The 22008-nt window shown below is 35.7% G+C and overlaps 1 protein-coding gene across 1 annotated transcript; it reads left to right on the forward strand.

Annotated features, from left to right (window-relative positions):
• The first annotated feature begins 13825 nt into the window (after window positions 1–13825).
• LOC124925799 (DEAD-box ATP-dependent RNA helicase 5) lies at window positions 13826–21753 on the forward strand. Its single transcript, XM_047465904.1, has 13 exons — window positions 13826–14463; window positions 14547–14671; window positions 15250–15357; window positions 16308–16388; window positions 16996–17074; window positions 17856–17941; window positions 18023–18079; window positions 18172–18239; window positions 18702–18770; window positions 18891–18984; window positions 20491–20655; window positions 20747–20839; window positions 21424–21753. The coding sequence occupies exons 1-13, from the start codon at window positions 13914–13916 to the stop codon at window positions 21514–21516; spliced, it is 1668 nt and encodes a 555-aa protein (XP_047321860.1). The 5' UTR covers window positions 13826–13913; the 3' UTR covers window positions 21517–21753.
• Window positions 21754–22008: the final 255 nt, after the last annotated feature.

Here is a 22008-nt window from a genome sequence, read left to right on the forward strand (position 1 = left end):
CTCAATGGGGGATGAGGAGGAGGACCACGAGGAGGCTCACGAGGAGGATGACGAGGAGGATCATGAGCACCATTCCACTCCCGACCCATCATCGACAAGTAACATGTTTACACTTAGTTATTGTTTGTATTGATTGACATATAATTATAAATTTGATAATTTTGAAGAATCTTCTGCATGCAAGAAACGGAGGAAGACCAAGAATATCTATTTAGGAGGCCACCGGGGACGAAGATTGCTCTGACTTTTAGAGAGGTAGATGGGAGGCCTTATGGCGGCGATGGAAGAAAAATGTGGTCTAGACATTTGGGGTCGATGGTACGGGACCCCTCATCCATTTCACAACGTCTACTGAAGTTGAAGGCATTAAGTGCTGACCAATTGGATTCACTTTGGCTTGCTATGACGGTGATAATTACTTAATTATAAATTAATCATTCAACATTTTTTTTATAACATTTGAATTATTTATTTTTTAAGATCCGTTCGAGTGTACTAATGGTTCTATTGATCAATATCGAGCGATCGGATTGGCACACGCCAAACAGATATGGGATAGGTGGCGCTCTAATTTGAACAGACATTATATCTGCATTCATGAAGGAGACGAGACGGCAGTACTCGTTTATCCCCTACGAGACTACGATCGAGGTGATTGGGAGTTCGTATGTCGGAACCATTACTTCATGGATAAATTTAAGGTACAGTTTCATAATTCAAATAAAATCTGATATCAATTATTCTAACTTTATTTTTTATTTCAAATACAGAGATACAAACGTACCAATATTGTTAACAGGAATAGGCTGAAATTTCCACATCATACTAGAAGTAGACCGTTTTCTCAAGTGGAAGAAGAGTTGGTATGTACATTAATTCTAATAACTTAATATATAAAGAATGTTATTAATTTTATAAATCATTTATTTCAACAGACTTTTGAAATAAGATAGATCCCCTCTATCGTTGAAGTTTTCAAGAGGACCCGTACCTTAAAACCTATGAAAGAAAACCCCAACCCAATCCCAGACGAACGAGCGTAAGAGAAAATTGTAAGTTAATTGAATTTAAATAAATTACATATACCTAGTTTATTTATTATATAAATGAAAATTTATTTCAAATTTACATGTTGAGATGGAGGAAGTAAGAAGTAACGAACCAGATATATCTTACTTCGAGTTGATGGAGAGAGTGTTCAGACGCCAAATACATAGGACAATAATCGGTATGGAACCATGCGTCTCGCTCACACACTTTCGAGAGGATTGTCGGAGTGGCAACAATTCTCAATGATCTACTGATAGGTTGTTGGAGGAGAATGAAAAACTAGAGGAAGATGTGAGAAATATGGCGATGACAATGGAGGATTTAGAAAAAGAGGGATGTAGAAAAAGATGAAACGATTAGTGAAATGAAAATGAGGGATGTAGAAAGAGCTAAAAGGGAGAGTAGATGGGTGAGTGAAATCGAGGCGGAAAAGATAGAAATGTGGAAAAGAATGGAGAAATATGAAGAAAAAATGGATATATTACTGAAACATTATCAACCCCTCCCCCACTAGCTAATTCTAGTTAGTTGTACGTTTTGTTTGGGTACGTTTTGATTAGTAGTGCATTTTGTTTTGACTGATAACAAGTACGTTTTGATTCGACTGATAACAGATGTTAGGATCTAGGTAGCCGTTGGAGGACCGGGGTTGAGCCGGTTAGCGGGTTTCACTCAAAGGGTGGTGGTTAATCCGGTTAGAGATTAACACCGGGGTTTCAATACTACACAAACTGTCACAAACCCTTGAATAGGTTCAAGTGCGGAAGAGGTTTGTTTTAGGTTGAAGCAGCACACTTGTGTGATAGGCAGAACCGGTTTCGGATGATGAAGGTTAAAGAGAATGATGGGTCGGTTTCGGTAACCTGGTGATTCGGCTTGGATAGAGTTAAGTAGGTTAGAGCGGTACGGATCGGTTAGATAGTGGAACCGACAGAAAGTAAATGACAAGACAAGTTTTATGGATGTTCGGAGATAAAACTCCTACGTCACCCCTTCCTCTCGAAACCGCGAGAAGGATATTCACTAAGGAATACAAGTACAATCCGATCAAGACTTATTTCCTGCTTGATAACACTCTTACAATTTACACCGAAATTGTAAACACAAACTTCAACTTTAGCACTTAGGCCTTTTCTAGAGAGAGAACACAATCTTATCACTTGTAAATTAATTGTTCACTATGTCCCGCTTGTCCCGCTTGTCCCGCTTGTCCCGCATTTACTCTTCTTCAACTGCCCTTTTTTATAGATGAAATATGTCAACGGTCATATTTCACTTCCTTGAATCTGATTGTCTGAGCAGAGGTGCAGAGGTTCAGTGATTCAGTGATTCAGGCCCTACGGTCATCTTTTCAGACCTGATGGTCAACCTCAGACCTGGCGGTCAATCTCAGACCTGGCAGTCTGTTCTTCTGGTGTGTAAGACAAACCTGTTAGGTTTGTCTTTTACTCAATGTGGACACTGTCTGTTAGACAGTTGTCTGTACTTGGAAGATCTCCTTTCTGACTTATCCCGAAGTGGAAAGATCCTGTAGGACTGTCTTCTGCAGCCTGCAGACTTTCCTCAGACTTGTATGGATATGGAAGTGTTCAGTCTGTTCCATTGGTATCATTCTTAACAGATACCCGAATTGTCTTCTTGTACTTGGTCGGTCATTTGACTTTAACCGGATGGCTTTCGGTGTGAGGGTTTAACCGGACAGCTTTCCGGTTATTCCTCTGCCTTGTGGCTGATCGGCTGTCTAATGATTCCGGTTTTAAGCTTTGGCCGATCCTTTCTTTGTGCGCTCATGTTCCAAGTGTTCCTGGTCGGTTTAGTGACTTGACCGGCTAGTTTTCTTAGCCGGTTTATTTGTTTGTCCGGTCCGGTTCCTTGTTCCTGCATGAAAGGTTTATTTAAGTTAGGTTATGTGAACCGGTCTAATTTTATCTAACAATTTCTCCCTTTTTGATTATTTTACTTAAAATTATCAAAACCATGTAAGTTTGCAAACGTAGGCCGGTTCTTTCTTTGACCGGATTTTTGAAACTGACTTAGGGGAATTTTTCGAAAAATTTGGAAAAAGATTGAGAAATTTTTTGGAAAAGTCTTATCTTTTATCTTATCAATTTCTCCTTTTTTGATTATTTTACTTAAAATTATCAAATCCATGTAGAAGTGCAAGTGTAGGCCGGTTTCAAAAATAACTTTATATATATAGATAACCGAAAATAGAAAGTAACATATAGAAATATTAAGACAGGCATAGTTAAGAGAAAGGGAGCCCCTATTCCGAGTCCGAGAAGTCATAGCTGGCCATCAGATCCTTGTTCCGCTTTTTCTTCACCGATTGCGGTCGACTGGCCGATTCGGAGACTCGTTGTCTTGTAGACCGCCGCTGTATGTGCACTTCATCCTCTTCTTCGGCGTGAGTAGCCTGCTCCGGTATACTCTCAATAACCGTGTAGTGACCTCATTCAGCAGCTCGGCCACTTGAACCTTCTTTGAGGGTTCCCTTTTTCGCTTTGTCGGAACCGAAACGGAAGAGGCCGCCTTTTTCTTCTCGTTAGCTTTTACAAAGTTAGCGAGTCTCTGTCTTTCATTGTTTAACCGCTCTTCATCCTCTCGTTGCTGAGCGGCTACCGTTTCTACAAGACCCGGAAACTTAGCCATTGCCCTTCGTTCGCGCTCGGATAGTTCCTCTTTGGTGAGCTGTGGAGGCTCCTTCTTTTTTCTTGCTTCGTCGTCCAGCGCATTCTGGACTTCCTGAGCCGCCCGGGCATTGGCTTCCACAACCGCAGCATCTGCATTTATCTTAGCCTTGAGTAGTTCGGCAACTTGTGCGGTGAGCGCCTTGAGGTCGGCCTCGAGACCCGCATTCTTCTTTTCAAGTTCGGATACCCTTCCAAGCGTTGTGCCGACCAGATCCTCAGTAACCTCTGTCAGTCTTGCTTCGGTCTCTCTTTCAAGCCGGTCGAAGCTCTCTTCTATCTCGGAGGTCTTATCTTCCAAAATCATGGTTTGCCGAAGGTGGTTGCTGTGCAGAACCGCTTCTTCCTGGTGATCATCTTCGAGTTGTGAGAACCGGTCATCTGCCCTTAACAGATAACGCTTTGTGTTGTTGGCAAACCGGAGTGCCTGGCCTACGGTTCTCTGCATCTTCTCCTCTAACGGGTGAACCGTTGAATCTGCAAACTCTTGAAGAAGACTCTTGACCCATTCTTTTGTAACGCCCGGTTCGGAAGCCCCGGTTTGTTCAGTTTGTTGTTGCGCTGTAGGGGGGTTCTCCGTCCCTTCATCCGTTTCATTTGTTGCCGGATTCGCCCTTGAAGGAGTTGGACCGTGATGTTGACTTTTATCGATCTGTGAAGGTGTATAGTGCGGTATTTCTCTTTGTCTGTACATCACCTCCAGTCGCTCTATTTCTTCAACGAGTTCCCCTCTCGCTTTCTCAAGTCTTTCTAACACCAAGGGTGTTAAGGTATCCTCCGTTGTTACCTCTTCGAACCTTTCCGTAATCTTCCGGATCCGTATGGTTAGCTTTTGTAGCTGAGCTCGTGGTTTTAAGACGAAGGTTCGGCCCAGGGCTTCGTGAACAACAACTTCCGGCCGCCAGGTACTCAGCTTCTGCGGTTGACGTGGCCACCAATGTCTGTTTCTTGCTATGCTATGAAATAAGTCGGTCACCTAGGAACTGACATGTTCCGCTGGTGCTTTTTCTGTCAATCTTACAACCTGCATAGTCTGCATCTGAATAACTTGTTAGATTAAAGGACGAGTCCTTTGGATACCACAGGCCGACATCAGGTGTGCCCTTTAGGTACTTTAATATCCTCTTTGCGACTATGTAGTGGGATTGTTTTGGATTTGCTTGGAATCTCCCACACACACCGACTGCAAATAGAATGTACGGTCTACTCGCTGTTAGGTATAAGAGAGAACCGATGATGCCCCGATAAGCTATCTGGTCTACCGATTGACCCTCATCATCCTTGTCCAATTTAACCGATGAGCTCATTGGAGTAGCCGCTGAGGAGCATGTGTCCATCCCAAACTTCTTTAGAAGCTCCTTGGTGTACTTAGGTTGGCTAATGAAGGTTCCTTCTTCTAGTTGCTTGACCTGAAGACCTAAGAAGAAACTTAATTCTCCCATCATACTCATTTCAAACTTGTTAGTCATCAGTTTTGAAAATTTATCACACAATTTAGGATCGGTTGAACCGAAAATCATATCATCTACATAGATTTGAACAAGTAGGATATGTTCCTTCTTTTCAAATTTGAACAACGTTTTATCTACCGAACCAGTCGTGAAATCATGTGCGATCAAGAATGCGGTTAGTGTGTCATACCAGGCTCTATGTGCTTGCTTTAGACCGTATAAAGCTTTGTTTAGCCGGTATACATGGTTTGGAAATTCAGCACTTTTGAAACCGGGTAGTTGTTCAACATATACCTCCTCACGTAGGTCACCGTTCAAGAATGCACTTTTAACATCCATTTGAAAAACCTTAAAGTTTTTGAAAGTAGCAAAGGCTAGAAAAATCCTAATGGCCTCAATCCTAGCTACAGGGGCAAATGATTCTTCAAAATCAATGCCTTCTTCCTGTTTGTAACCTTGTGCCACTAATCTGTCTTTGTTCCTTGTGACCAAACCGTCCTCATTGAGTTTGTTTCTAAATACCTATCTTGTTCCTATGACCGGATGATCTTTCGGTCTAGGGACTAGGTACCAGACTTTATTACTCTCGAACTGGTTTAGCTCTTCTTGCATTCCCAAGATCCAATCCGGATCTGACAATGCTTCATCTATTCTTTTTTGCTCAATCTGGGATATAAAGGCGGAATTAAGGTATTCCTCAATTAGTTGACCCCTAGTTCGAACAGGTTCTGAAGGATCACCTATAATTTGCTCAGGAGGATGTTTGGTGTTCCTTTTGAAGTTAGGTTCAGGGATGTCTACCAGATTACCGTTTATTTGATCAAGGCTAGACGTGTCAGTAGGCTGAACAGGATTGTCAGACCGACCGACTTCCTCGGATTGGACCGAAGTGTCAGCTTCCTGTCGTGGGACAGCTTGATCTGGCTGGGTTTCAATATTACCCATCTGGTCATGGACAAACCGCCTGAAGACCGGTGTCTCATCTTCACTATCAGAATGGATATTGTTGTTTTCCAATCTGTTGTGTAGATCAAAGCATGATGCAGTATTACTTTCAACCGATTCATCGAAAACAACGTGAAGTGTTTCCTCCATGGTTAAAGTTCTATTGTTATACACTCTATATGCCTTACTCACTACCGAGTAACCTAGCATGATTCCAGTATCGATTTTTGCATCGAAAGCAGAAAGATATGTTTTACCATTTATATGAATGTAGCATTTACAACCAAAAATCTTGAGGTACTTAAGATTGGGAACCCTATTAAAATAAACCTCATATGGTGTTTTGTTATGAAACTTGTTAATCAAAGACCGGTTTTGTGTATAACATGCCGTGTTGATAGCCTCAGCCCAAAATTTCTGAGCAATGCCCGAATCGGCTATCATGGACCGTACGGCTTCCTTGAGAGTCCGGTTTCTTCTCTCGGCCAGGCCATTTTGTTGAGGAGTCCTAGCACTAGACAACTCGTGTCTAATGCCGGATTCATCAAGAAATGCGGTTAAAGTACTATTGGTAAATTCGGTACCTCGATCACTTCTAATGCTATTAATGCGAGTTGATTTTTCATTTTGCAAACGTTTAAGGAGTATGATCAGGTTTGATGCGGTTTCACTTTTAGATGGTAAAAATATTACCCGTGTAAACCTAGAGTAATCATCAATAAGTACCATGGTGTACAGCATTCCTCCTAAGCTAACAACCTGAATCGGTCCAAATAAATCCATGTGAAGAAGATCTAAGCATCGGCTAGATTGGATATTTCCTTTACTCTTAAAGGTTGACTTAGTCTGTTTACCCATTTGACATGCTGAACAAACCTTATCTTTGTTAAATACTATGTCAGGGATACCTTCTACTAGCTTTTTACCGCGAATGTAATTCAATGTCTTCATGTTTAGATGATTTAGTCTTTTATGCCATAACCAGGTTTGATCAGTCTTAGCTATCATGCATATAGGGTGTTCTACCTTAGTTTTCCAGTCTACCTTGTAAATATTACCTAACCTATTTCCGGTTAGCAGTATAATGCCTTGAGAATTCTTAACTAGGCATGCATGTTTAAGAAATTCTACAGTGTATCCAGCATCACATATTTGACTAATACTTAGCAAGTTAAAACGTAGGTTTTCAACTAGGAGTACGTTATCAATAGTTAAATTACCATGGACAATCTTACCCTTGCCCACAGTTCTACCTTTTGAATTATCACCGAAGGTAATTAGAGCACCGGTTTCTATTCTGATGTCAGTTAGCAGGTTGTTGTTTCTGGTCATGTGCCTGGAGCAACCGCTATCCAAGTACCATTTAGAGTTTCCTAGCCGTTTCTTTAAATCCTGCAAAAAGTACATATTTACAACTACTTGGTACCCACATTCACTTGGGTCCACATGCGATTAGTCCCTTGGGTATCCAAACCTTGACAAACCGGACATCCTTCTTTGCTAAGGTTTTAACCGTCCTTTTGGCACTCGGCTTTGGGTATCTCGGTTTTTCTACGAAGGTCTTAAATGAGGGTGATCTTTGGTTTGACCTATGCGGTTGACGATTAGCTTTCCTACTTTTGAGAATGTCGGCTTTTCTTTTCTCAGGGTCAAGCCATTTCTCAGAGTTAGTTGGACCAACATAATCGTATTTTAGCTTTTCTTCCCTATAGTATGCGGTCAACTCTTCTTCAGCGGTCAGGGAGCTTTTAAGGAATCTTATAAGAGGAAGGTTACTCCTTGTAAACCTTACTTTCTCTACGGGTTTTTGGTCTTTGGAGCTATCCTTTATGTATCCTAGGCCGATCTTGCAAAAGGGATGTCTGTAATGACTACACATTTTCTTTACTATATCACTAGATCTTTTATATGCGGCCATCTTATACTAGAGTCGGGCATTTTCTTCTTCGGTCAGTTCTCTAGCTGGTTCACTAGACTGTTCGGTACTAATTGGTGGTTCAGGTTCTAACTCGGTTTCTATGCTAGGGATTTCATTAGGTTCTATGACCTCTGGCTCGGTTACAACAAGTACCTCTGGTTCTATCGGGATGGGTACTATAGGATCGGTTCTAATGTTGATTTGCTTAGGTAACATGGCTAATAGGTTCTTATACTCTTCTACCATGTCATTTAATGCATTATATAACTCATCTTTAGTAAATTCTTCACAAGGAGAGTCAAATACTTGTTCCTCATTTGCCATGAGACATGTGAGTTCATCATCACTGTCACTGTGAGCCCATAGACTTCCTCCATCATCGGCTATCAGTGCTTTCTGAATCTCACTCCCTTCACCGGTTTGTTGATAATTGTTTCGGTTATTTTGGTAATCCGGTTTCCGGTCATCCCTCCTTGGTTTTCTGCATTCCCACTTGAAGTGTCTCAAACAGTTGCAGTTATAACATCTTACATTGGATTTATCACCATAGTAGTTATTTGTCGGTTGGCTTCTTTTCATGAACCTCCCAAATTTCTGTGCAAGCATAGCCATGGCATCCTCGGTGAATTGTTCGGCGGTTCTGATCGGTGCATGTGCAGGTGTAGGTGCCGGTGCAGGTGCAGCCGGTTCTGTAGATGTGATTAGTGCTCTGGTTGATGTTGAGGCCGAGACTTCTTGTTTAGTCCTAGATCTCATTTCGAACTCATATGCCTTAAGATCTTCGAATACATCGTGTAGTTTCATCTTACGTAGGCTTTTTGATTCCCTCATTACCATTGTCTTTATGTCCCATGCACTTGGAAGAGATCTCAAAGCTTTCATGACGACCTCTTTGTTGTCATACATCTTGCCAAGAGTTGCTAGCTCATCTAACACACCAGTGAACCGGTCACTGTACTCCTTCATTGTTTCTCCAGGTTTCATTTTGATGCTTTCAAACTTCTGAGTAGCTACCATTACCTTATTTTCCTTTGTTCTTTCATTTCCCTCAAAGATCTGAATAACCGTGTTCCATGTCTCCTTCGCGGTTTTACAGTCTCTGATCTTGCAGTATGTGTTTCTATCCACACTGTTGGAGATCCGGTTTCTAGCATGATTATCCAGGTTGTTTCTTCTCCTGTCTTCAGCTGTCCATTCCTTTCTATCCTTATCAATAAATATCGGTCCTTCGGTCAGAATGGACTCCATTTCATCATCCAAGGTGATTAAGTGTAGGTGCATGCGTGCCTTCCAGTTGGCAAAGTCATCACCTTCTAGCATTGGAGGCCTATCGAAAGACATGTTTGCTTGAGTATTGAAACTAACCGCTCTGATACCAATTGTTAGGATCTAGGTAGCCGCTGGAGGACAGGGGTTGAGCCGGTTAGCGGGTTTCACTCAAAGGGTGGTGGTTAATCCGGTTAGAGATTAACACTAGGGTTTCAATACTACACAAATTGTCACAAACCCTTGAACTAGGTTCAAGTGCGAAAGAGGTTTGTTTCAGGTTGAAGCAACACACTTGTGTGATAGGCAGAACCGGTTTCGGATGATAAAGGTTAAAGAGAATGATGGGTCGGTTTCGGTAACCTGGTGATTCGGCTTGGATAGAGTTAAGTAGGTTAGAGCGGTACGGATCGGTTAGATAGTGGAACCGACAGAAAGTAAATGACAAGACAAGTTTTATGGATGTTCGGAGATAAAACTCCTACGTCACCCCTTCCTCTCGAAACCGCGAGAAGGATATTCACTAAGGAATACAAGTACAATCCGATCAAGACTTATTTCCTGCTTGATAACACTCTTACAATTTACACCGAAATTGTAAACACAAACTTCAACTTTAGCACTTAGGCCTTTTCTAGAGAGAGAACACAATCTTATCACTTGTAAATTAATTGTTCACTGTGTCCCGCTTGTCCCGCATTTACTCTTCTTCAACTGCCCCTTTTTATAGATGAAATATGCCAACGGTCATATTTCACTTCCTTGAATCTGATTGGCTGAGCAGAGGTGCAGAGGTTCAGTGATTCAGGCCCTGCGGTCATCTTTTCAGACCTGATGGTCAACCTCAGACCTGGCGGTCAATCTCAGACCTGGCAGTCTGTTCTTCCGGTGTGTAAGACAAACCTGCTAGGTTTATCTTTTACTCAATGTGGACACTGTCTGTTAGACAGTTGTCTGTACTTGGAAGATCTCCTTTCTGACTTATCCCGAAGTGGAAAGATCCTGTAGGACTGTCTTCTGCAGCCTGCAGACTTTCCTCAGACTTGTATGGATATGGAAGTGTTCAGTCTGTTCCTTTGGTATCATTCTCAACAGATACCCGAATTGTCTTCTTGTACTTGGTCGGTCATTTGACTTTAACCGGATGGCTTTCGGTGTGAGGGTTTAACCGGACAACTTTCCGGTTATTCCTCTGCCTTGTGGCTGATCGGCTGTCTAATGATTCCGGTTTTAAGCTTTGGCCGATTCTTTTCTTTGTGCGGTCATGTTCCAAGTGTTCCTGGTCGGTTTAGTGACTTGACCGGCTAGTTTTCTTAGCCGGTTTATTTGTTTGTCCGGTCCGGTTCCTTGTTCATGCATGGAAGGTTTATTTAAGTTAGGTTATGTGAACCGGTCTAATTTTATCTAACAACAGGTTGTTTGGATGATTGGTTTGAATTAGAATTTTTGAATGATAATGGTCATTTGGTTTATGAATGTTATTTGTATATATATTGGTTTGGCTGAACATGTTTTGGTGTTGGTTGCGCATAAAATAATCGGCATATTTTGTACATTTTATAGGGGTAATATCGAAAGTTAAAAGGAAACTCTCGATTTTTTCATTTCTAGAAAAACTGAGAGTTATAAAGAAAACTCTTAGTTTTTGACTTTCAAGGAAAACCAATAGTTATTTGGAAAACTCTCGGTTTTTTTACTTTAAGAAAAACCGAGAGTTATTTGGAAAGCTTTCGATTTTTCTTGAAAGGGAAAAACCAAGAGTTTTCCATATACCTCTCAAGTTTATTTTAAACGGAAAAACCGAGAGTTTTTTGGAAAACTTTCGGTTTTCCTTGAAAGGGAAAAACCGAGAGTTTTTCAAATAACTCTCGTTTTTTATTGAAAGGTCAAAATCGAGAGTTTTCTGGTATCTAAACCGATAAATTTACAATATCTCTTGGTAAACACCTAATTATATTACCGAAAGTGGCAATACCGACGAATGTCGTGAGTTACCCAAACTTTCGGTATTAGGTCTATACCGAGAGATATAGGGTCATTACCGAGAGATTATACTCTCGGTTTTGAACGCTTTTTCACTAGTGTAGAAAATTTATTTGGTACATTTTAAATGTAAGTCTGAAGTTGGTTCTCAAGTACTATACGGTCAGTTACCGAAAAATTCTCTAGATAAAGTTCAGCAAGGTAGAGTATCTTACCAATATCAAATTGAGAAAACGAGTCATTTGGATCTAAACAAACAATGCAAGTAAGTACCTCCGTAGTTGATTCCGAAAAACGATTGCTCATCTCTTGAATCATTGTATCAAGAACCTATTATAAAAAAACGAATAAAAAATGCTATTATAAAACAATAAAATTCAATAGATTATTTGACCACGAGTGATGAAAATTAATACCTCACAAAACTTTCAACACGATAGTGATGAAAATTAGTAATCATTTGTCCATTACGTCTGCTTCGACTACGAGTTCTCATATTTTTCCATATTCGGTATTGGGATCATATGCCGACTACAAAATGTGTTGACGTCGTCCAAATGTTTCTCCCATCCTCCCTCTCTAAATTTCTATAACTTATCTTTCATCGTCTTAATCAAGCTGACAGTTACTACCATATTTGATCATTTTGTTGTAAAGCAAGTGACAATTAATTTGTGATCCCAACAAATATTTCATATAATATTATTATGGCCTTATCCGAACAAACTTTAGAAGTGTTTGATGATTTTTTTTATAAAAAGTTATAAAAAATAAAATAATAAATTGTGATAATTTTGAGGGTGAAAATTATTATTTTTTTTTTGGCAAAATGTGATTTGATGTTTCATTAGTTTTGATTATTTAAATAATTAAAAAAATAATATTTTATTTTTAAATTTTCAAAAAACTCTTTTTTGTCCCATCATTTATTTAAAAATGAATGAAAAAAATTATATTTTTGATTAATTACTTCTAACAAATATCATTGATTTTGTTGATAAAATAAAAAAATTAGTAATAAATATTAATCATTAAATCGCTTAAAACATAGTTAGTTTTTTTTTATTAAATTTAAATTTTAAATACAAAATAATATTTTAATAAATAACTCAATTTTTTTATCCAACAAGATATTTAAAAAAAATCCTAGATAAAAAAAAATCCTAAATAAGGCTTGTTAAGTAAATATTTTTATTTTAATATTTACCAAATTAATTTTCCAATCAATCACTTTTCATCAATCACATTATTAATTTTATTAACTAAAATACAAAAATATCTTTTATTTTAAATTATTATTTTTTATTTTATTTATATATATCAATATTTTTTTAATATTACCTTCTTAAAATCATTACCCATCATTTCATTTTTCTATTTCTTAAATTTTTAAAAAAAGTCACGACCGAAGAACAGGACATCAATCAGCTACCATGTTTTATTTTATTTTTAATATTTTATTATTTAAAAAGTCAAACATTTAATATGTCTCTAGATATAAAAATACTCCCTTATCCTCACTTGCCACATGTCACTTAACAATAGGTGGAATATCATCTTTTCATTCACTTTAGGATTTCCATCTCCATCAACTCTTGCAAGCAAAATTTAGGACCAATCCAAACTTTTCACAAAAGTCACGGTCTTAAAGTTCTATTGCAACCCTAAATCCTTGCTAGCAATTAGATAGGTCAATTTATAAATTGATGTAAATATTTATTTACTCTAATATATATATTAATATTAAACATAATTCTCAATCCAGCAAAATCATTATATAGATTACTTATATAGTTAACAATGTCACGTATTTATAAAATTTGATAAGTAAAATATTAAATTTATATTGTTAACAATTTTACATATTTATAAAATTTGATATTGTAATTAAAATATAAAATCTTAATTGCATAATTGGTTAAAGTGTATACTTTACCATGTTCGATTGCAAATTCAAGATTTATATATATCATTTCTAATATTATATTTTAAATTTATTCATTTCAATTTTATCAATAAAATTTGATATTGTAATTAAAATATAAAATCTTAATTGTATAATTGGTTAAAGTGTATACTTTATCATGTTAGGTTGTAAATTCAAGATTTATATATATTATTTTTAATATTATTTTTTAAATTTATTCATTTCAATTTTATCTATAAAGTCAACCTAGAAACCGATATATATAAATTCTTTTATTTATATTTATATATATATAACTTTAACAAACCAATAAAAATCGAAATTAAACATCATTCTTTTATATATATATATAAAATAGTTTTGAAATCAAAAAAAGGTTTTGAATAAAAAAAAAAGAATTTGACGGTTTTATTGATTTTTGAATCATAAATTGCATATAAGTTGGAGGATAATTGCCGTATGTTATTCTGTTAGAGGGTATATATGAATATCTTCTGTAAATGCAGGGTAAATTGGTAATATTTCCAATATTTAGGTCATAGTTTTTTAAACCCTAGAACCCAATATATATACTAATATACCTCCCTCCCCGCACAACTCTCTCCCCGAACAAGAGCAAACTCTATCAAAGCAAGAGCTGAAGCATTCCCAATTCTCCTTTCAATCAAATCGTTACTTTAGGAATGGGCAAGAGATTAGAAGAAGCACAGGTACTGGAATTTGAAGAAGTTCAAACTCTCCCAAAATCTGTGAATAAGAAGAAGAAAAAGGCAGATAATGGAGGGGAAGAGTTAACCACTGGGTCCGAAGAGATTACTAAGGTGAGTAAAAAGAAGAACAAGCACAAAAGAGACAGAGAATCCGAGTCTATAACTGAAGAATTGGAAACTGGAAATCTTAATGCTTCAGTTGAGGTTGGGAAGAAAAAGAAAAATAAGAAAAGTTCCGAGGAGAAGAGTGAAGGCACGAGCTTAAGTGGGGAGCTCGTTGCTCCTAAGATCAAAGAGATAACTGGGGAAGAGGAGAGACGCAGTGATGGTAATATAGTTGTATCCGGCAAGAGTATATCAGATACGAAGTATACTGCGTTGAAATCTTTTGCAGAATCTGGACTTCCAAAGGATGTGCTTGAATGCTGCAAGACTTTTGATAGACCCTCACCAATTCAATCCCAGGCTTGGCCTTTCTTATTGAATGGCCGAGATTTTATTGGTATTGCTAAAACAGGATCAGGTATTTATGCGCTTTTGATTAGTATATCTTCCTTTGTTGGTTATCTCGTTATATGTTAATTTGATGTTTTGTTTACTGATCAGGTAAGACTTTGGCATTTGGAGTGCCGGCTATTATTCATATTCTTCACAAGAGGAAGAATCAAACATCTAAAAAGATTAATCCTCTTTGTCTTGTATTATCACCAACGAGGGAGCTGGCTCAACAGGTAAGCTGTTAATCATATGTTAAATTATTTGAAAAAGTGGTTAGTAATTCATTGATTAGTTATTGCTTAATATCTGTTTAATGCTTGCTATTTGGGTGAAGTTTTTGTGTCAATTTACATGAAAAAGATTTGAGATTATAGAAGTCCCCTTGAGATAGTTATTGGTCATTTCAATGATATAATATATTGTTAGCATGATCCGGGCATTGCATTGCGAATATATGTTTGCTTATTTTGTTTATTATGCCCAATGCATTACAAATCAACAACTGATAACATACTTTATAAGGGCTCCATTGTAAAAAATATTACCCGAGATTCAAATTTTCATAACTTGTGGGTTTTGAAAATTATATTTGAAACAAGTGTGTAGATGTTGAGGAAAGAATATCATTATGAATGGATATAAGTGCGACTGGTAAAGGGAATATTAACGATAAGTTGAATTGGACAAATTACATGCTGATGTCTTTGCATAGAAAAAATGTTATGCCTGTTTATTATAAGTATTTTAGTTTTGAAATCTTACCGCTTTGCACACTGCCATGCTCATCCAACTGCCTGAATTATCATTTCAGATCTCAGATGTCCTGTCTGATGCTGGACGGCATTGTGGTGTTAAATCAGTTTGTATTTATGGAGGAACTTCCAAGGGACCCCAGATATCTTCTCTGAAGTCTGGTGTTGTAAGATTGTTTTCTTTCTCTTTTAAATTTGGCATAGTTCTTAATTGATTTTATTATACTTTTTGATACCTTGTAGAAATTAGGGTTTTTTAGAATCAGCTGTAAGATGAGAAAAAATGAAGAAATATTCATTAGATGAGAATGTAAATGCCCAAAACGGCTGGAAGATGAGAGAGAGATTAACATCAATATTTTCATATATGCCTATTGCAATACAAAATTGCACTATTTATAATAATTTTAATAAAATTCCAATTGCACTAGCAAAGTCCCACTCACTTAAAAACCCTAAATACAATCTAACATGCATCACTTTCTATATAGAATACCATTTTTCTCTGCTAAGAATACATTAATAATCTATGCAAGTTTACGAGTCTTAAACTAAGAGGCCGGGGTCTCAAGTTCGATCCTATAACACTTTGATTGAAGTCGGAGGTCATGGCGGTGGGATGTTGTTCTAAAAAAAAATCTATGCAAATTTATGGTGTAATCTTGTTCTGGCAATATTGTGTTTCATGAATTTTTACTTTGCAGTAATATGTGTTTGAGGTGATCATGCTGAAATTGATGCCCCCTATACTATATATATGTCTGTTTAAATTGCAGTGTTATCTCCTTAAAAATTCTGGTCTTTGATATATTATTACACTATTCTTAGAAGCTGCAGTTGGAATATCTATATATTGATCCGTTTATTGATCGGTTGTTTGAAATATAATAAAATCATGTGAAGGAAGATTTCTCTATTTTTAGACATCTTTTGTTCTATTGATTGAATAGACAGTCCATATAATTTAAGGTTTTTGGAAATTGTTCTAGGAAATTATGTAGTTAGTTCTTGAAATTCCATGCAAAAATTCGAATATTGAGATCATTGATATCTTGCTCAGAATGCTTATATATTACTTCCTGACATATATTTTTTTCTTTCATTTTTTATCCCAAAGGATATTGTTATTGGAACTCCTGGACGCCTGAGGGACTTGATTGAGATGGGAGTGTGCTGCCTAAACGAAGTCAATTTTGTTGTGAGTATATCACTTTTTTATGTCTAAATGTGTATTCTGTCTGTCTATATTTTAAGACATGTTGTCTTTTTGCTTTGCACTATTTACTATTATACATATCTTTATTTGGATTGTATTGGTTGATTAATTAAATAATAACGAAATTTTATAAATATACCTACAATACCGCAAACTCACTCTTTATGAAGACAAATAATTGAATTCCAATTTTTGATAAACATGGGCAAAAGACAGGAGGACTTTGTAAGGTGCTTACAACTATGTTTTGTACCCATACTATTGATATTCCTTGTGGTTTATATCAAATATTATGCAGATTAATAAATTGATGTAGCTTTCAAAATATTCATAGGATGGGTTGTATGGTATGCCCAATGAAATCATGCCTTTTATACTTTGAACCATGGATATGGATTTTAGTTATTTTAGGTTGTATGGTTAAGACTTCAATCCACTCAAGCTGTAAATAAATAACAGTATCACATAGTTTGTTGAAGGATGAATGATATTGGTTGACAGCTGATCTGGCTGAAAGTCAATTTTCCTCTTTATAGACTACAAGATGAGGGTTAAGACTAGTTATTTTGGGCTGACATTATCTTTCCAGGTTCTAGATGAAGCTGATCGCATGCTTGACATGGGATTTGAGCCAGAGGTGCGTTCAATCTTGAGCCAGACCTGCACTGGTATGTTCCAAGTTATTCTTTTTGCTTTTTTTCATCTTCTTCTCCATTTTTGTATTTAAGTAATCATATTGCAAGAACATCCACAATGTATCTATTAGTTTGAAAATTTCTTGCATCTGATTGAATCAGATATAAGATAGTTATTATGGATAGAATCTGCCTTCTTTGTTTGACACTTTATTTTGGGTTTATAAGTTTCTGGAAAGATGTTGCTCCTAATATTTAAATCTATTCTATTCAATTTATCTAAATGTTTGGAGACAAACCCCATTTGGTAAGGGGGTACAAGAATAGGGTTAACCATACAAGGTATAAATTGTATAGGCATATGCGAAAATGCTAGTGATATAGGCTAAATTTGTTTGGTAAATAGGGATACTGGGTATATAAATTTTTTATATTGGTAGTATGTAGTAGAAATAAGAAAATAAAATAGTAGTAGGTACAACTTTTGAAATAGTTGTTGGAATTATTATACCGCCTCCATAGTGTTGTCCTTCATGCCAAACACAGGTTTGGAGTTGAAAGTCACAGTAACATGTTGTGTTTGTGTTAGCAACTGAGTTATTCATTAATGAGTCACAGTAACATGTTGTGTTTGTGTTAGCAACTGAGTTATCCATTAATGTATGATTTTCTTTGCATTCTTAATTGCTGACATGATCTTGTTGAAGAACAATGGTGGGGCATGATTTGTATTGTGTCTTTTAAGTGGCTGAGAAATCATTAGTTGTAAACATGTGAAATCATTCATGAAATCTGACATTCTTGTTACATACAGCGCGCCAGGTAGTTATGTTTAGTGCTACATGGCCTCAAATAGTCCATCAATTAGCTCAAGAATTTATGGATGCTAATCCGGTTAAGGTACAAGTATTTATCATCTTTCATAACTATTACCTAGAACTTGGGGATTCTCCTTAAACCAGAAAATATGTTCAACCTTAGGTGGTGGTTGGTTCAGAAGATTTGGCTGCCAATCATGATGTCATGCAGATTGTTGAGGTATCCTTATTAGTTGGTCATCCATTGGTTTGTTGACCATGTTAAACTGAAAACTTTACTAGATGTTTATTTTAATTTTTTTTACTTTGTAGGTTTTGGAAGATAGAGCTCGTGATGAGCGTCTCCTCAGTTTACTTGAAAAGTACCACAAGTCCCAAAGGTATCATTTCTTAAGCTTAATGTTTCTTTTCCTTTTAAATATTTTTGATATCATTGTTAAAAAAAAGACAAGTCTAGTGACTCCATTTGGAAATTTCTGTTTCTGGAACCCGTTGTTTCTAGATACTGAAACATTTGGAAATATCTTGATACAGGAACAAAAACAGTAAGTATTCCAAAATGGGGCCACTATGTTTGTACACTGTTAGTTTAGCCATGTAAAAGTATCGCTATATCTCTTTTGTATATGCTATTTACAAATTCACGCTGTCATGTTTTTCAATGATATGGAGGCATTAATACAACTTTTGAGCTTTGTTCAAAAGGAAACAGAAATTTATGTCGTTCACATAAAATCCATCGTCCCCAAGTTTCCTGATTTTGACATCTTCTTTGAGTTTGAGCTAGTTATTTTTCCTTCTGTGTGAACATGGTCTTATTTTTATTCCAATGTTTTTATTAGAAACCGAGTTCTGGTTTTTGTCTTGTACAAGAAGGAAGCTTCACGAGTGGAAAATATGCTTCAGAGAAGGTGAATTTACTGATTTTAAATGTCTGATGTTCTCTTTCTCTCTCTATCTTAAATTTATAATATGTTTTTGATGTTCTAATGGAAAAACATAAATAATATGTTTGTTTCATTGAGTTCCAGGGGATGGAAATCAGTTTCAATACATGGTGACAAAGCCCAACATGCTCGCACTGAAGCGCTACATTTATTCAAAGAAGCAACCTGTCCTTTGTTGGTATGTATTTTTTCCACAGTTATATTATCATGCTGGTTCCACTAAAAAATGTTGATAACAAGAAGCTATTGGATTTGTTAATGTTGATATCCATGATTGAAGCAATTATTATTCACAGTAAGTTCAACATACACTCTTTGCAATTTGCTGATACAAATTATTATTAGTACTTAAGCAGTTACTTTAACTAGGTTTGTCAAGCATGTAACATAAATTACCCATGGCTGGTGGACATAGGTTAATATTTTTTTTTATGTAAAAAGAAGACCTTGTTTTTACATATTTTTTCATGCAAGCTCATTATCACCATCTTCAATAGTCAAGCATAATGTTGTACTTTTCCTTTCTTAACTCTTCATTTTGAAGTTAATATCTTGTCTAATTTGTGACAGACCATTTTATGGATAATGCTAGATATTAATACTCTCAAGCAAATCAATTGTTCTAGCTCCATTTATCATTATGAAAAAGCATATATTTCATGAACTATTTTAATTGGAACAAGTTTGCTCTCCTACTAATTGAAGACCAACATTTTTTATCACAATCTGTCACAAGATATGATTTGTTTTTCGTTTGGTATAAGAATTTTCTTGAATCATGATCCAAATTATTTTCTTGATTATGATCCATATTATAGTTTGACTTTTGGCTTCATCTGTTATAAAGATTTTTTTTTTCAAGATCAAAATTTAAACTATTCTCTAGATCATGAAAAAAGTTTATTTTCTAATCATTGTGATTTTTGACAAACATTAGAAATCTAGATTTTTCAGGATAGTATTCCAAATAAAAAAAATGCATGCCTATCCTATAAACATGTAGCATCCCAAGTATAAATATTTTATGTATGAATTTCAAAACTTAAATATGCACTATCTTACTAGAATTGCAGATAAATTTTAATGAAAACAATCAGATAGTTTTAAGGGTGATTTTGGTTTTTGATTCTCTAAATGAAATATTGATGCAAAATTTGCATTTTCCCCCTATAATTATAATATATTCCTTGTCTGGAGTATATTTTACACAAATGATTATGGTTTTATATATGCCTGAGTATTATTAGGAAATAAATATCCTTATAATCAAATATGATGTACTTCTTAATTCTTCCTAGCTTTAATAAAACTAGTTAATCTGTATTTTATCTGAGAATTTTCAATGGACAAATCAAATGACAAATATAAACACTTACTGTTTTTGTATTTCAATCTGTATTCAGATTAAAAAATAAAGTTTTGAATGTGTGACTTTAGTTTGCAAACATTTCTGTATTGGAAAACTTATCCAGATACAAATACAAAATAATAAGTGTTTCCAAATGGGGCTGCATGGAAATTGATCTGAGTTGGTTATTCCTTGATTCAAGTTTAGACAATGGAAAGAACTATGTAGAATTGGCTGAGAAGGAATGATTACATGGTCACAAGGATCCCATTTTCCACGTTACTTTCATCCCCTGGAATAAATAGTTTAGATAGTTAATCAGATTTGCATTTGCAGATAGCAACAGATGTGGCAGCTCGAGGATTAGACATTCCAGATGTTGAAGTTGTAATAAATTATAGTTTCCCCTTAACAACTGAGGATTATGTGCATAGAATTGGAAGGACAGGACGTGCTGGTAAGAAGGGTGTGGCCCACACATTTTTTATGAAGGAAAACAAGGTAATTTGCCACATTCTTTCTTGAATGATCTTGAGTCCCTTATATTTTTTTATGATGCTTTTTGAACAAGTAATATGGTTAATCATTTCAGGCTTTGGCTGGCGAATTAGTAAATATTCTCAGGGAGGCTAGCCAAGTAGTGCCAGATGCTCTTCTAAATTTTGGTACTCATGTCAAGAAGAAGGTATGCATTCTCTTATTCTTTTTCCCTCTTCCAGTCTTAAATTTGCAGTAAACACCATATCTCATTGTTTTTCTTTTCCTTCTTTGTTTTGTTTATGTTACTTTATCTAGGCCTTAGTTTCATGAATGATTAATTTAAATAACTTATTATCCATTTTTCAATTGCTTTTTAAATAAAATCTTTCAAATCATCAACAAAATTACTAAAATACCCTTCTTTTTATATATTAAAAATATATATATAAACTACCTAAAGTCTAAATTTTTTGAAGGGTAGTAGTGGCAAATACCAAAGGTTCACATAAAATGGATGGATGTAGTGGGAAATTAACTTTGAAATCCCCAAAGATACTTTTAGGTTTAAATTCCCTTTTATATATGTATGATGTATTTTCCCTTGAGATGGGGATGGGGATGGATTAGGTGGTCCTCACTCCTAATTTCATTTTCTTGTGAATGCTGAATTAAAAATGTTATGTGTTAATGATGTTAGGACAAATATTTGATCCGGTCATCCTTGTTTTATGTTTGTGTTGAGAACTTTAATTGATTGCATTCATTAAATTCCAAATGATTGAAATGCAGGAATCAAAACTCTATGGAGCGCATTTTAAAGAGATTGGCCCAAATGCTCCGAAAGCTACAAAAATAACATTTGGCGACTCCGATGATGAATAATGATGAGCTAAACTCTTTAGTCAGAATTTTGATGAACACCATATAGATTTATATTATTTATTAGTTTAATGTATTGGATTTCTTTTCATAATCTATCTCATTGTGTAATATACTGTGGCTTAACTTTGCTGCAAACTTTTTCAGAGTTGCAAAAAATATCTCCAATTTTTGTGGTTTAGTTCACTGTCACCACTTTAGTTAATTTATTGGTTTAATTAGTTTTTTTTCCACATATTATTTATTAGTTTATTTGAGATTTTAATAACTTTTTTTTTTTTGCCTACTATGTGTTTCAAATGAGCGTATTGGATTATGTTAGATTATAGCTCGTCAACTTAATTTGATGTTGTAAATATTACTTAGAATGATTATTGGTCATATTTTTCTAACTTGTGTAAAAAATTAAATCCAAATGATTTAAGAAATTTTTGAAACATTGAAAAGTTGAATTTGGACAAACATTGATGATCAATTGTAAATTGTGTATACCTT

Source organism: Impatiens glandulifera, chromosome 2 (genome assembly GCF_907164915.1).
Source record: "Impatiens glandulifera chromosome 2, dImpGla2.1, whole genome shotgun sequence".
Classification (NCBI taxonomy): Eukaryota; Viridiplantae; Streptophyta; class Magnoliopsida; order Ericales; family Balsaminaceae; genus Impatiens; species Impatiens glandulifera.

Excerpts from the sequence above, each read along its gene's own strand:
- LOC124925799 (XM_047465904.1), top strand. The coding sequence starts at position 13,914 with ATGGGCAAGAGATTAGAAGAAGCACAGGTACTGGAATTTGAAGAAGTT. Across the intron at positions 15,358-16,307 it reads CTTCTCTGAAGTCTGGTGTT|GATATTGTTATTGGAACTCC; the intron begins GTAAGATTGTTT and ends TTTATCCCAAAG. Across the intron at positions 16,389-16,995 it reads TAAACGAAGTCAATTTTGTT|GTTCTAGATGAAGCTGATCG; the intron begins GTGAGTATATCA and ends TTATCTTTCCAG.